This window comes from Rhipicephalus microplus, chromosome 6 (assembly GCF_043290135.1).
Source record: "Rhipicephalus microplus isolate Deutch F79 chromosome 6, USDA_Rmic, whole genome shotgun sequence".
NCBI lineage: Eukaryota > Metazoa > Arthropoda > Arachnida > Ixodida > Ixodidae > Rhipicephalus > Rhipicephalus microplus.
Window position 1 is genome coordinate 14692255 of NC_134705.1, and position 15478 is coordinate 14707732.

The following is a 15478-nucleotide window of genomic DNA, read 5'->3' on the forward strand; positions in this document are numbered from 1 at the left end:
CATAAGCAAAATGAACCATCTGAGGGCACTATATTGGTCAATAGTGTAGATGTATTGCTTTAGGGTTCTTGCCTGTTTTTCTGGCTTTATTTCTGGGCTTAGAACATACTTTTTATATTAATTTACACAGGGACTGTCTGTAAAAAATAATAAGACTCGGCTTGGTAAAAAATATTGATTGACCGGATCATGGTGTCCTGTATCTTCTAACGTATAGCAAACACAAAGAAACGAAAAAATGTGCCTAAAAAATGAAGATGCTGGTGATGCATAGCCCTGAAGTGAGACATGAAAGATTTCTTTGTGCCGCAAAACCTTGTGAAGCCAATAAGATGATGGCTGCTGTGGTCTTCCAGCCATCCTTCAGAGTGGCACAGTCTCTCTTGAAGACCACTGGCTTACAGGATGCCTTTACAGTATGGAATTATTATTGGAAGCGATCTATCATTGCTCAAAAAATTAATTTTGGGAATGAAAATAATATGTACCGATAAGATCGGTAAATAAAGTTTACCAGACCTAATCTCGTCTTTTTTTTACAGACAGGCCCTTCGTTCACTTACCCACCACAGTGGTGTAGTGCTAATAGTGAAGGCTGACTCAAATGTCCTTGGCTTTAATCCCTGCCACAGGAGGCATATTTCGTGAAAGCCGAATGCTAAATATCTGTGCGCTGATAAAAGCATATGAAAAACAAAAGCCCAATATGGTCATAATTTTTGCTACCGTTCATTAGCTATGCCTCATAATCATATTCTGGTTATCATTATATGTTTACTTCTCATTTAAGCTGTGGTAGCGAGAACAAAACTCACTGTTAAACTCGCTGATGAGGACTGGTGTCCAGCTCGCAAGTGACAGCCGTTCTGACTCACCAGGGTACAGGGCTAAGTATGGTACATACTCACTGCTAGACACATCACTGAATCGCATAATTGACAAGCAACTTGTGCAGGTGAGAAAAATTTCTTTGTTTACGGTTGTAACAACTATTTGCATCAAAGATTAAACCTTTTGTTTTCTTGTTGACCTTCCGTTACAGTCAAACGAGGTCACCAGTAGTTCCGCTATGAAACTGGAAGGAATGAAAAAAGCCCTGAAAGGACCCGGCGAAAGGAAGGTGTGCGTCAATGAGCTGGTCACAGACAGACATGTTCAGGTGCGCAAGCATTTGGAACAACATCGACCTGATATTTTGAACTTCATCGATGCTTGGCATATCGCTAAAGGTGAGTGCGTTGTTTCTTTCAGTGCATCTTTAGCCTTAAGATGTCTCACGTAGGATCGTTGAAGTGGTTGATTCACAGGCTTTTGAAAGTCGTTGATGTTGGGGGGAGAACTATTGACCACCAGCATCACTCCCAGAGGAATTGTACTCTCCTCTGGTGCAGCTAAGGGCAAAATGGCTGGCATAGTCTTTGGCAAAATGGCATATATGGCCTCACTTTGTTCTTGTGACGTTATTTCAGTTTGCTTGTTCAGGCCACTGCCGCTACTTATGTAGCCTGGGTTTTTATAGAGATACTGTGTAGCCACCTTGCGCCTGTACAAATGTTGCAAGGCCATAGTGACTGACCTGTGGAATTTGCATGTCTGATGCGCTGTGCTTCCAGTCAATATTATTACTGGCATAGAAAATGCCTATTGCGGACTTTTTGTACAGTTGAATCTTCATAATTCAAACTCAAAGGGGCCCGAAAATTTGTTCAAATTAAAATAAGTTCGAATTAATGAAAGCTAAATGAACTGAGGGCTCACAATGCAGTGGCGCATTTGCATTGAGTTGACACACGAGGAGGAAGTTTCAGAAGGCTTCATTTGTTCACAAATGAGAGCACATCCGTCATTAATTGAAATAATTAGTGATGTGCGTCTGCACACGTTTAATTGCCTTGCAGCGAGTCAATCAGTTTTGCATGCAGTTTGCAAAGCATTTCAACTTCGGCTTCAGCATTCTCCTTGAAAGATATCTTGCACGCGGCAATGTCCAGCGCCAACACTCACTAAAGATGATAATGACTGCACCTCCGCTGCTACCATCTGCGCCGCAGCCGGAGCATGGCCAGCACATGACGAGAAAGGAAGAGCGTCTCCAAGCGGAGAGAAGCCGATCAGAGTTTGAGTGAAAAATAACATTCCACGGTAGCTTCTAATTCTTTCTTTTTTTCTCTGTTCGTGTACGGTGTTAAAAAGAGAAGGGTCTCTACGTGGCTAGGACAGGAAAAGGAGAAACGTGGCACCAACGCGTTGCAGATTGGCATTTGTGAGAGAGCAAACATTTCCCCGTGCCTTTTTCTTTCCTTTTCTTTTTTTCCTTTTTGCGCGCAGCGTAGAGGTGTCGAAGTTGCCGCCGCGGTATTGGGCGTGGTGCTGAGAGAATTTTTGGACTGCGGTATGTTTGAATCAACTGTCGCAAGTGCTTACGCTTTCAAATTACCGGCATTTTCACCCATTGTAATGCACATAGCTTTGACGAGACCACAGCGTCAGTTCCAATTAATTGAAAGTTCAAATTAAGATTCATTTTTCATTTCATTTTTTTTCACTTTATTTTCAACTCCAACATGATAGATCAAAAAACCGTTTGGACCCATAGCCAAAGGCTATATTAGGGTCCAATGACGCGATACGAAACGGTACAGTATCCAAACGATAGCACAAGGCAACAATAGCACATGTAGCAAACCAATAGAACAAGGCATTGAACCAGGACACAAGATGCTAAACATTGCGGATATAGTAAAGAAGTTTAGGCATTGTACAGACATATATATTCAGATACTCGAACTTGAGTAAGATAACAGAAACATGTAATTTTTATACACAAACAAAAGAAAGGCAATGAGTAATAACAACTACGCAGTAAACTTTCACTGGACGTAGTGATACTTATATGCAAGAATTGAACGATTTTGTTACTATTAGGGAGGTTACGTAGACAGAATGTGGATGGAAAGAAAGTGCGTTTTTTTTGTTTTCAGAGGAAAGTTAACAGCTAATTTGATATCCTGGGGCAATCTATTCCAGATTTTCGTACCGACGAACTGCAGACGCCGTTCCCCATAGACGTTGATCGTGGGAGGAAGGTTAAAATTACTATCTATCGCCTTAACCAGTCGGCCATGACTGCGGCGACAAAGTTAAAATTACCGGCAGCAGTATTCCTCGTAGGGCGGAATGAGGAGCAAAGAATGGACGAATGAACAGGACGGTTATACCATATGATATTATTTATGGCAATGGCTGTTCTCTGTTGACGCAAACTGTCCATTGGTAAAATTTGTAGTTTACTAAACAGGGGTGCACTGTGCACTGGGATGATCGTGGATTGAGTGTGTTATTATTCTTAGTGAGCGCTTCTGTAGTTTTCCTAAAGGCTCCAGGTATGTAGTGTAGGTTTAACCCCAATAATCAATGCACTAGGACAGATGACAGTGGATGAGGGAAAAGTACAAGTTACGTAATATCGCAAGGTCGAAGTAATTCCTCGCTTGCAACAATGCATGACAGCCCGAAGATAACCTCGAGCACAATGATTTCCTATTGGGTTACCAGTGGAAATGGTTGTCGATAACTACACCTAGGTAAATAATTGAATTGATGCGTTCTAGGGCATAATTATTTATTGATATTTGAATGCTGTCTAGATTTATTGGCATACGTCGGGAATGAATTATTGTGTACTTTGTTTTTTTCGCGTTGAGGGTAAGTTTATTTGCCTCAAACCAATGTGATATATTTGCTAGTTCAGCATTTGTTTTTGTTTCAATTTCTTTCATACTTTCCCCCGTAACAATTAAAGCTGCATCATCCGCCTACAATAGTAGCGCTGCAGAATTGATAACTAGTGGTAGGTCATTTATTTATAATATAAAGAACAAAGGGCCCAGGACAGATACCTGCGGGACCCCAGTGCTTATCGGTTTTTGCGAAGAAGTGATGCCACCTAAAGAAATAATTTGACTAGGATGAGTGAAGTAGCTGGAAAAGAATTCAAAGCTTTCGTTTCTAAAGCCATAGTTATTTAATTTTTTTAAGGATGCCGTGGTCGATAGTGTCGATTGCCTTCTGTAGGTCAAGAAATACAATAGAAACTTGTTTATAGCTATTTAAGGCTGTGTTGATATTTTGTGTCAATGTTTGAACTGTAGTGGAAGTAGAATATCCCGGATGGAAACCATGCTGTTGCGGACATAAAATTTGATATATATCAAATTGTTAATGATATTCGACTGTATTTAATAACCCAGCAATATTTTTGCAGATAACGTGCGTTTGTCACACAGTCCCGTTTATTAGGGAGGCGATCGCCGGGCTAATTCCAAGGGCCGAAGTATTGGCCCCCCGAACCGCACCACGAAAGCGTGGACAATTTAGAAGTGGTCCTTTTTGGCGCGCCAGCGTACGCCAGCTGTGGCCCAAAGAAAAAGTCAGAGCCGAGGGTTGTTAAACAAACAAATTATATTCTCAATAATGGCAGATCAAAAACAATACACAAAAACGCACACTCCACAATAGTTGCATACAATATGTCACCAATCAAACCAATAAAACAACGTACTACACAGTACAATCAGCCACACTTGAAACAACGGACACAGACAACAATACGCACTGCAATGCAGTCGCATGCATTGAACAACCAAGACACTTAAAGACTAAAGAGATAGAAAACCTATTCAGTCCAAAGTTCTTGAAACCAAAGTCTAGATGATACTCTTCCGAGAATCACTCACTCAAAGTCCAGCGTTGTTGTCGTTCCGCCGCCCTCGAAGTTTCTCTTCCAGGAAAACCTCGCGTCTTCAGTTGGCCACTCTCCAAGCTTCAAACTTCTTCGCCCGAACACGTCGGCTTCACACACGCAGCTGTCGCCACGCGTCTTCGCTCGATAGCGGTAAACACACACTCTTGCCTGTAGCTCGAGTCGTCACCCCTCAGGTGGAAATCCTCTTCATCTCCTGCTTCGTCCCTACGGACAAACCTTCGCCGACTACACGGCGGGATCCCTTCGCACTCTGGCGCAACTTCCGTCTTCTCCTGATCTCTCATCTCCGCTGCTCGATTAAATACCTTCCGCACGACATTCCAGAAAGTTCTCCTCAATTCGTCGGCGCGATGCGCAGCGGAGGCTGGGGAGAGGCGCGAGACTGTACGGGGGCCGTCCCCGACAGATGACTCAACTCGGCCTACACGCCCCTTTCCTTCTGGAAATTTCTAGCGCTTGCCCGGCCGCCGCTGTGGGGTGAGGAGGTTCATCGGCGAAGCCACGCTTCCGAGAGGAGAGCGCGCGCCCCGGGGAGCATTTAGATGTTTGTTTTTCTTTTTCTTTTGACCTCGCGGCGCCACTCCGGCGTTTCGTCGCGACAATTTGGCGGCGCGCCCGTTTTTTAGCGCTCGTTCTGTGACACTGCCCCCCACTTTAAGAATATTATCTCATAATATTCAGAACCACACAAACGAGCGCGAACAGTCACCACACACTCTGAAAGACTGTAACACAAACCGTCGCTCATGACACTTCACATTCACAATATATCACTCGATACGATCTTACATTGTAGTTCGATTCCACAACACATGAAATATAGCCACAGGTACACGACTACAACACTTCATCATTCATTCCAACCAATACAAACGTACAAAGTTCTCTCATTACAACAATTATACAACACTATACATCACATCACAGCACAGACACTTCGACACTTGAGACACAGGATAACACAACACTAACACAACATATGGCACTCAGCACTGCCAAACACATTCTGATTCGACTTCAGCACTTATCCCGTGTATTTCTAGCTGCGCTTCCGTCCTTTCTTGCGGTGCTCGCTCGATCTCTTCTTGTGTTTCCACGTTCTTTTTCGGCGAGCCCTTTTCAACGACGATATCTGAGGCGGCGTCTCAGCCATCGTTGTCACTTCCGACACTGTTAACGGGTTATAACGCTCAACCGATCCTGTCACCCGCTGGTTCACGTCCCGACATTTGGCCTGGCTGGCCAACTCCGTCTCCTTTGCTCTGTCGGTCGGTTGAGGTCGTGCCGACGTAAGTCCAGTTGCCCGGCCCGTGAACTCGTTCAACACGATCATCTTATCATTCATAGTCCCTAGCACCGCGGCTTCACCTTGGGCTCGAGTGGGATCCGTCACGGGTTGCTCCTCCACTGTATCTCGCGGTCGTTGGGTTGGCGAGGGCTCTATCCTAAGGTCTTCTCCCAAACATTCCGGACCATTCGGTCCTCGCGCCCCGTCGATGTTTCCGATGACAAGGTCGTAAAGGGGGGTCGTCATACATAGAGCCGTGACCTTCCCGCTGAAGTATGGGGTTTCAACCTCAATCACTGCTTCGGGAAGCATCCGAACTGTACGGTCAATTAAGCAAACCGGTTTCGTTTTGCCGGTCAACTCGCTTTCCCCTACCAAGTTTCTCCGCACGATAACAGTGGAGCTGCCGGTATCTCTTAACACCGTAATCTTTTTGCCCGCAACTTTTCCAGGCAGCGTTGGCATTCCTTTCGTAACACCAGTTGGCTGTTTTGACATTACAGCACCCACAATAGGAATTTTCTCCCCATTCTTCAACTCTACGAATCCATCGGTGACGGCATTATTATCAGATTTCGGTGCCGCTTGCACACAAGATACCTGGTGAGTTTGACTCACTCCGTTCCGACATGCGTCTGCTTTGTGCCCAGTCTGACCACACTTAAAACATTTTACTGTTGTAGGGCTCGTAAAGATCGTTCGACAGTTTTTCGCGCGATGACCCACTCGGTTGCACAGAAAACATCGCGGAATGCTCTCTGGTGCACGCTTCTTTTCTTCGGGAGCCGATTTCTTCGAATCATCGGGACACTCCTTCTTGACCTTGGCCAAATTAGTTCCACCTTGCGCTTCCAAGAATTGATCAGCCAGTTCAAGTATTCTTTCAAGTGACTCAGCCTTCCTCTCTTTCAAGTACAGCGACAGGCTTGGGTGGCAACTAGAAAGAAATTGTTCTCTAATTAGGAGCTCTCTAAGCTCATCGTACTCCTGCGCTGTCCCTGAAAGTTCAATCCATCTGTCGAAATAATGGCAAAGTCGGGTGGCATACTGCGTAGCCGTCTCACCATCAGCTGGCTTTCCTGTCCTAAATCTGTCCCGGAATCTTTCTACAGTGAATCTAAATCGCTTCAGCAAAGCAGTTTTCACCTTTGCATAGTTGGCTGCATCGGTCGGCGTCAGCCTACCGTACACACTGAGCGCTTCACCACTCAAGCAGGTACTTAAAGCAGTTGCCCATTGATGTTCCGGCCAATTCTGGCTCCACGCAATCGTCTCAAACCGGTGAAGGTACGCGTCAAGGTCGTCCTTCCTTTCATCAAACGCTACGAGCAGCTTGCTCGGGTTCAAGCGGAAGCCATGATCTTCCCGTTCGCTGCTTTCAACTCTAGCTTGGACGGGAGTCTCACTTCGCTGTTGCAAACGGAGCCGCTCGAGTTCTATCTCGTGCTGTCGCTGCCGTTCCCTTTCCTCTCTTTCTTCTTTCGCCCTCTCAGCTGCCAGTCTTTCTCTCTCCAGCTCCAACTTGAATTGCTGCTCTCTTTCTTCCTTCAGCTGTCGCTCCCTTGCCTCTCTTTCTTCTCTCGCCCTTTCAGCTGCCAACTTTTCTCTCTCCAATTCCAACTTCAATTGTTGCTCTCTTTCTTCCTTCGCCCTTTCAGCTGCCAACCTTTCTCGTTCCAACTCAGCTGCTTTTTCTTCCTTGGCTCTCTCTTTTTCTTCTTTTTCCTTCTGGGTGACCCACTTCCGTAGTTCGGCGCCAGAAAGACCCATCTTCTCACCAAGAGCGACTAACTTTTCGAGATCCATTGTGTCTCGTAACTCGCAAATAAAACCTTGCCGCGTGCAAAAAGTATCTGCCTAAATCCGTCTATCGGAACACTCCCCTGCACTCGTTAACGAGAACACTGAACAACATACAAAATCGTTCCGATAGCACTATCAACAACTCGAGGCTCTTTCTCACTACTTTGGACACACTGTGCACCAAAAGGTCCTGTTTCGCGGACGCCAGAATAATTGTCACACACAGGTCCCGTTAATTGGGGAGGCGATCGCCGGGCTAATTTCAAGGGCCGAAGTATTGGCCCCCCGAACCGCACCACGAAAGTGTGGACAATTTAGAAGTGGTCCTTTTTGGCGCGCCAGCGGACGCCAGCTGTGGCCCAAAGAACAAGTCAGAGCCGAGGGTTGTTAAACAAACAAATTATATTCTCAATAATGGCAGATCAAAAACAATACACAAAAATGCACACTCCACAATAGTTGCATACAATATGTCACCAATCAAACCAATCAAACAACGTACTACACAGTACAATCAGCCACACTTGAAACAACGGACACAGACAACAATACGCACTGCAATGCAGTCGCATGCATTGAACAACCAAGACACTTAAAGACTAAAGAGATAGAAAACCTATTCAGTCCAAAGTTCTTGGAACCAAAGTCTAGATGATACTCTTCCGAGAATCACTCACTCAAAGTCCAGCGTTGTTGTCGTTCCGCAGCCCTCGAAGTTTCTCTTCCAGGAAAACCTCGCGTCTTCAGTTGGCCACTCTCCAAGCTTCAAACTTCTTCGCCCGAACACGTCGGCTTCACAGACGCAGCTGTCGCCACGCGTCTTCGCTCGATAGCGGTAAACACACACTCTTGCCTGTAGCTCAAGTCGTCACCTCTCAGGTGGAAATCCTCTTCATCTCCTGCTTCGTCCCTACAGACAAACCTTCGCGACTACACGGCGGGATCCCTTCGCACTGTGGCGCAACTTCCGTCTTCTCCTGATCTCTCATCTCCGCTGCTCGATTAAATACCTTCCGCACGACATTCCAGAAAGTCCTCCTCATTTCGTCGGCGCGATGCGCAGCGGAGGCTGGGGAGAGGCGCGAGACTGTACGGGGGCCGTCCCCGACAGATGACTCAACTCGGCCTAGACGCCCCTTTCCTTCTGGAAATTTCTAGCGCTTGCCCGGCCGCCGCTGTGGGGTGAGGAGGTTCATCGGCGAAGCCACGCTTCCGAGAGGAGAGCGCGCGCCCCGGGGAGCCTTTAGATGTTTGTTTTTCTTTTTCTTTTGACCTCGCGGCGCCACTCCGGCGTTTCATCGCGACAATTTGGCGGCGCGCCCTTTTTTTAGCGCTCGTTCTGTGACAGCGTTCTTTTCAGTTGTTTAATCAATTTACTGGCATAAAATACTGGACAGACATGTTGTTACATTGCTTCCTTGCACTTTCTCAAAACCATCAGTCATTATTCGAACTAGTTTTCCTTTTAAGGCTTTTTGTCAGTGGGCAGTGTGCAACCAAAGTGAGACACTGAGTGTCGGGGACCAGGCAACCAGGGATGGAGAGAAAAATGATTGCTGTAACCTTAAGAGACAAGAAAATAGCAGAGTGGGTCAGGAAACAAGCCGGGGTAAAGGATAACCACAATTGTTGTTTAGCCAACAATAGGGTCTTTTTCCAAAGCACTTTCGAGACCTAACGCGACTCCGTGGTACTGTACTCTATTGGCACGCAGAATGCTTGGTTTCAATTTGTTCTGGGACCCTAATATTTAACATTTGCATTCATTGGGTCACAGCAGCCGGTTTTAGCTTTTCTTAGTGTTCTTGCACTTAAACTACAAGTGTGTGTTCCTGCCGCTCCAGGGACAACAAACTGTCAATTGGTCATGTCGTATACTACTTACCACAACATTTGAAACTTAACTAATCATGTCATGACCCGTCTAAGTTATCCGACAAGCTTTCTTACCCCTAAATGCTGATTGTGTTTACACCAAGATAACGCGGCGATATACGTAGTATAAATTGCGATATATGATATACGGTGATAAATGCTACGTGTATTGCTTCCCTGTCTAGTAGACAAACATTTGTATGGGATATACAGTGATATATACACCCTTGGACGGACAGACAGACAGACAGACAGACAGACAGACAGACAGACAGACAGACAGGCAGATAGATAATCACGCAACAAAACGCTTCACATTTAAAAAGCAATATACGCATAATTTCACCATATACTAGGCTTTGGTTCTGTACTCTCAGTTCGTGTTCTTTACATCGGTGAATTTAAAGACCTGAGAAGAGCATAACGAAATCGTGAAAACGGGAATTAAGTTTGCACCACAATACCCGCACGAAAAAACGAAAGAGTTTCGTTCACCTAACTTGATCGAGCATTGTTTTCCTTAGTGCGTTTAAAACATAGAGTAAGAATAACAAATCTAAAACTCAAAATTGTGATATGCATGCAATATTCAAAATGCACTAAACAGTAATAAAAATGAAGGAAAACAAAAGACTCCTTTAGATCATAGCGAGAAATCAAAACTAAAACAGAAACTTGCTTGTTATGTTTCGGTGGCGACATCTTGTAGAATGCTGTGGAACTAATTCATGGGCCAAAAAAACATGTTTTGGCACGTGGCATTGAACCTTGCCGGTACAGTGATTGTCACCCCGCAACTGTGCGATTAACGCATTCGGCCACGATTGTTTTAGGGGTGTAGCTTCTTAAAGCGGCACCCGTTAATCCCTCGTCGTAGTACGTAACATGCATTACGCTTTGGCCTGCAAGGTGGTGCCAGTGGGAGATTTCTCCTGTGAGTTGTTGAACAATAAAAAAATTCGCAGCGTGCGCGTTTACTAAAAGCCGAATTCTCCTGTCGCTCATTCCCCATTAGCAGCTATTGGTATGTACATTGAGCACTATCTGACAAGAAAGGCTTGCTACGTTGGTAGAGGTTCTTGAATGATAAAAGTGAAGAGAAAAGCGCGGAGCTTTTATTGTCTTTCAATACGAAGTCACTTACACAGCTCAGCGTGGGGGAAGGGGGAGGTAAAGATTGATGAAAAAAGTATAGGAAGGAAAGGACACAGACGACTGTCTCGGACGTAGCCCACGCTGCCGCCGGGAAATGGAAAGCAGTCAGGCGAGCCGGCATGGGGAGAGAACAAGAGCACCACGTGGCGAGCGTCAGAAGAGGTGGGCGTGGCCCGACACGTAAACAAACACAGACACGTTGATGCGGGCCGCGCTAAAGGCACGCGATTTGAGCAGAGCATCAGAGGAGGTGGGCGTGGCCCGACACGTAAACAAACACGGACACGTGGATGCGGGCCGCACTAGAGGCGCGCGATGAGGGCAGCGTCACCGAAAAACTCGAATAGGGCCTCGAAGGCCTGCATCAGCCTCGAGTGGTGGGTCTGGGGAAACCGGAGGTGGTCGAGGCTCATGTGTGGCAGTCCCAGACGACCGTGGGTGTCGTAGAGCCGCCGACGTTGTTCAGTGTAGCCGGGGCACTGAAGCAGGATGGGCTCGGTGGTCTCTTCTGCCGGGCATTCGGCACACGAAGGGCTCCCGCTGTTGGTGAAGCAAAACCGCCTCGCAGCGGTGCGGGAACAGTCGGTGCGAAGCCGAAGCAAGAAGGCCCGGGCACGCCTGCTGATGCCGGTCCTCGGCAGCGGTCGCGGGGGGTTTCCTGTAGCCACACGTGAGTCCGGGTGTAAAGCGCGCACATGGCGCGCAATACGAAGGTGCGCAACATTGCTCACGCGGATGAACGATGAAATGGATGTGCTAGGGTGGTGAGCCTCCTTGGCGAGCGCGTCCGCTGTCTCGTTTCCGAGTAGTCCAACATGATACGGCACCCACTGGAACACAACATCACAACCATTCCGCACGATCACCGCGAACTTCCGCGCGAGCCGTTGCGCAACGGGAGCGCCGCGTTCTCCGCGGGCAAGTGTGAGGAGGGCGGCGCGAGAGTCATACACCACTGCTGCAACTGGGGAAGGAAGTCAACGAGTTGATTTGCCGTGAGATCAATCGTGCCAAGTTCAGCAGCAGTGGAGGAGGCACTTATGGGAAGCCGGCACTTCTCACGGAGGCCGAGGGATGGGGCGAAACAAGCGGCTGCTGCCGAACCGTCCGCTGTGACTGAGCCGTCAGTGTACAGTAGAACTCGGCCGGCGAGCCACTCCTCTATCATCGCGACAGTCTCCTGGTGGAGAGCAGACTGGGGTGTGTGCTTTTTAGATCTGATGCCGGGAATGGTGGTCTTGATCTCGAGGCCGGTATCCTAGTGCGGCGGAATCGGGAGCAAGCCGCAGTAAGGCGGGTCGGGCACGAGCGCAGCGTACTCCAAAGCGACCCATGCCCGAGTGGGGACGATCAAGGAGTCGTTCAGCCAGGCGTCGTCCCTTGGGCGTGAGGTACATGCGGTGCATGTGGCGCAACGCACTGCCTCTCGCCCGGAGTGAGAGGGACGTCTCGCCAGCCTCCGCCAGGGTGGGGCCGATCGGCGACGAGCGCGGCAGGGCATACAGGCGGCGTACGACGCCACGGTGGAGGGTGTCCAGCGCGTCCCATTGCGCGGGTCGTAGCGCGACGAGCGGGACGGCATAGAGGACCCTGGCCGACGCTACCGAGCTGAAGAAACGCAGCGCGATGTCCGGCGAGCAGCCCCTGCCACTGGCGAGGATGCAGGAGGCCATTCCGCCAATCCTCCTTGTGTCGCTGCGAATGGATGCCAGCGCGGGCCTCCAGCTAAGCCGGTGGTCTATTGTAAGATCAAGATAGCGCACATTGCGCTTCCACGGCAGCCGGTGGCCGCGAAGGACGAACTGCGGACAGACGAAGCACCTCGTGCGCTTCGGGTGGACGTGCATGGCCTCTGTCTTGGCGGCTGAGAGATGGAGACCGATGCCTGTGATGAAACCGTCCACTGCATGAATGACAGCTTGGAGTCCCTCGTGGACTTGTTGACCACGAAGGGTGGGGCTACTGAAGAAGAGCGCGATGTCGTCAGCGTAAACAGCAGCACGCACCTCGTAACCAGTGTTGCGCGGGATGTGGTCGATGAGGCGTGCGAGAGCTGCATTGAAGAGAAAGGGGCTCAACACACTGCCCTGCGGCACACTTGCTGACACCACCCGAGGACCGCTGAGTTCGCTGGCAACGGGCACGCGAAAAGACCGGCCACTGAGGAAAGCCTCGACGTATTGGAGCATGTTCCCGCGCACACGCATCTCACGGTGGCCGTCGAGGATGGTAATGTGTGGGAGCGAGTCAAACGCACTCTTGACGTCGTAAAGCAGGAGGTATCCCGCCTCCCCACGGTGCTTGGGTTCCTCAAGAAGGCTCACGACGTCCGAGATCAAGTCCGCTGTCGCTCGATGTGCTCTGAAACCTTGAAAAATTAATTGCTGCACAAACTTGAAGAAAAAAACAAGAGAGACAGGAAAGAGTGCAGACTACCAACTGTTTATTGTCGTTTTTTGAAGCCAATATATACATGCTACGCTGCGCTTCCACGATGCGCACAAAACCAAAGACGCCGCAAACAACGCCGACCAAATCAAATCAAAATTGACTGCCACCACAATGACAAACGTGAAAAATGGCAAAATACAAAAGTGATACCCACCACGATCTAAACTGCTTACTCCCAAGGTGTGCGCTCATCTTTTATCTTTTATTATTCATTGCACCAAGCATCAACTAAAGCATGAAAAAATGAAAACATGTTCTAGAGATTTTCGTTTTAAAACCCTAAAAATAGCGCTTAGCACCAAATAAAACAATAAATTAACATTTTCATATTCACTCCAAGCAGCCCCAAATGAGAAACCAGAAGAAGCAGTACGCCGAGAGAGTCAAAAACTGTACTAACATAAAATCTAACAAAACAATCCGTAGCGTCACATGGGAAAGAAAACAAGAACACTAATAAACAACACAAAGAAAGATGAATGGAAGAGAACACAATGCAAGGCGTTAGCCACAACATTACACATGACCTTCCAGGAAGACCATTTCCCTGTCCGAAAGTGAAATGGAAGGCATGCTTATGCACTTGTCATCATATTGCCTGATAAAGTACGCTTAAATTATCTCTCTTTCGGTCTTTTCACGCGCCTTAGCCATGACTGACCCACTCCCGAAACGGGGGGTGCAACCGCATGTCCTACAGTGGAAATCTAAATGACCGCCATTTTTTCCTTTTACGGCCAGACTGTGCTCACGCAAGCGTTCGTTGAGGCAACGCCCCGTCTGCCCTATGCACACCCTCCCACACGACAAAGGAATCAGATATACAACCGCAAATACACACCTAAGGAACACGTTCGCATGCTTTTTTGTGCATTTTGCCTTCTTCTGTTTAGTCATTAACGAGCAGATCTGACGTAACTTTGTAGGCGCAGAAAACAGTACATCAACACCGTACCTATTAGCCACCTTTTTTACATTATGGGAAACACTATGTAAGTAAGGCATAACATGAATAGGCCTCTTCTCTCTTCCTTCGACATTTGGACCCCCGCCCTTGTATTTTTTAAGAAGGCTTTCACAAGCGCTAGCTAAAAACTGTGCTGGGTACCCAGCCGCACCCAGACGAGCTACCTGGTCCTCGAAGCTTTCAGAGATCAGATGAGGGCAAGACTTGTCGAGGGCTTCCGCACAAGCTGACAACACAATGCCCCTCTTAATCAACTTCGAGTGCGCACTATCAAAAGGCAACAAGCCTTTTCAGGTTTCAGGCAACAAGCCTGAAACCGGACTGTTCAGCCGCGAGGAAATCTAGAGCAGAAGCGGTCCATTGAAGTAGCCGGCGCACCATAGCTTGGAATGTTTTCCCCACGGCCGAAGTGAGCGAAACCGGTCGGTACGATGAATGCTCGGACTCCGGCTTCCACTTCTTGTGGATGGGAATCACTAAGGCTTTTCCCCACGAGGATGGTAGCGCCCCCGTTAACCAGATGACGTTGTAAGCATCAAGCAGATTTCGAAACTGGCTGGTATCCAAGTTTCGGAGCATCTGATGCGTGACGCCATCACCCCCTGGCGCCGAGCGGCCCCCCGAGAGTCGAGCACATCGCAAAGCTCCCGGATGCTGAAATTGGCTGTGCACAGCTCGCCCATCGCTTCCACGATGGCTGGTGTGGGGAAGAAGCGAAAGGGCGCAAAGAGTTCGGGCCGTGCATGTGGCGGCAGCACGGGCACGGGAACAGCTGCACTTGCAGTGGGTGCACTGGCGAAAGTGTCAGCCAGCATTTTGGCGAGTTGCGCAGTGCCGATTCCAAGCGTGACCGCGATGGAGGGCTCCGGATGCCGGGGCACACTGGGGCGGAGGAGGGCTCGGAACACGCGCCAGGCACGCCGTTGGTAGCGCACGTCGTCGAACGTGTGGCAGAGGCTGGACCAGCTCGATCCCGTTGTTTATGGGCGTGGCGTCGACAGACCGCGTCGATGCGGTTGTAAACAGTCCAGTCCTCTGCCTTGTCCGAACGTTCCGCTTTGCGCTGCGCCTGGCGGCGAGCTGCGCGTAGGTTGAGGAGCTTAATGTCGGGCACGGGCGTGCCCGTCAGCACTCGACACACCGTCGTGGCGGCACTCGCGCACTGCACAATGTG

At 48.5% G+C, this 15478-nt stretch overlaps 1 protein-coding gene across 1 annotated transcript; it reads right to left on the bottom strand.

The window, feature by feature from the left end:
• Positions 1-11188: 11188 nt before the first annotated feature.
• Positions 11189-15119, bottom strand: LOC142765163 (uncharacterized). The gene is made up of 4 exons (XM_075865737.1): positions 14904-15119; positions 12206-13279; positions 11949-12144; positions 11189-11850 (listed from the first exon to the last, which is right to left on the bottom strand). Exons 1-4 carry the CDS (start codon positions 15117-15119, stop codon positions 11189-11191), a joined length of 2148 nt encoding a protein of 715 aa, XP_075721852.1.
• Between the last annotated feature and the right edge of the window lie 359 nt (positions 15120-15478).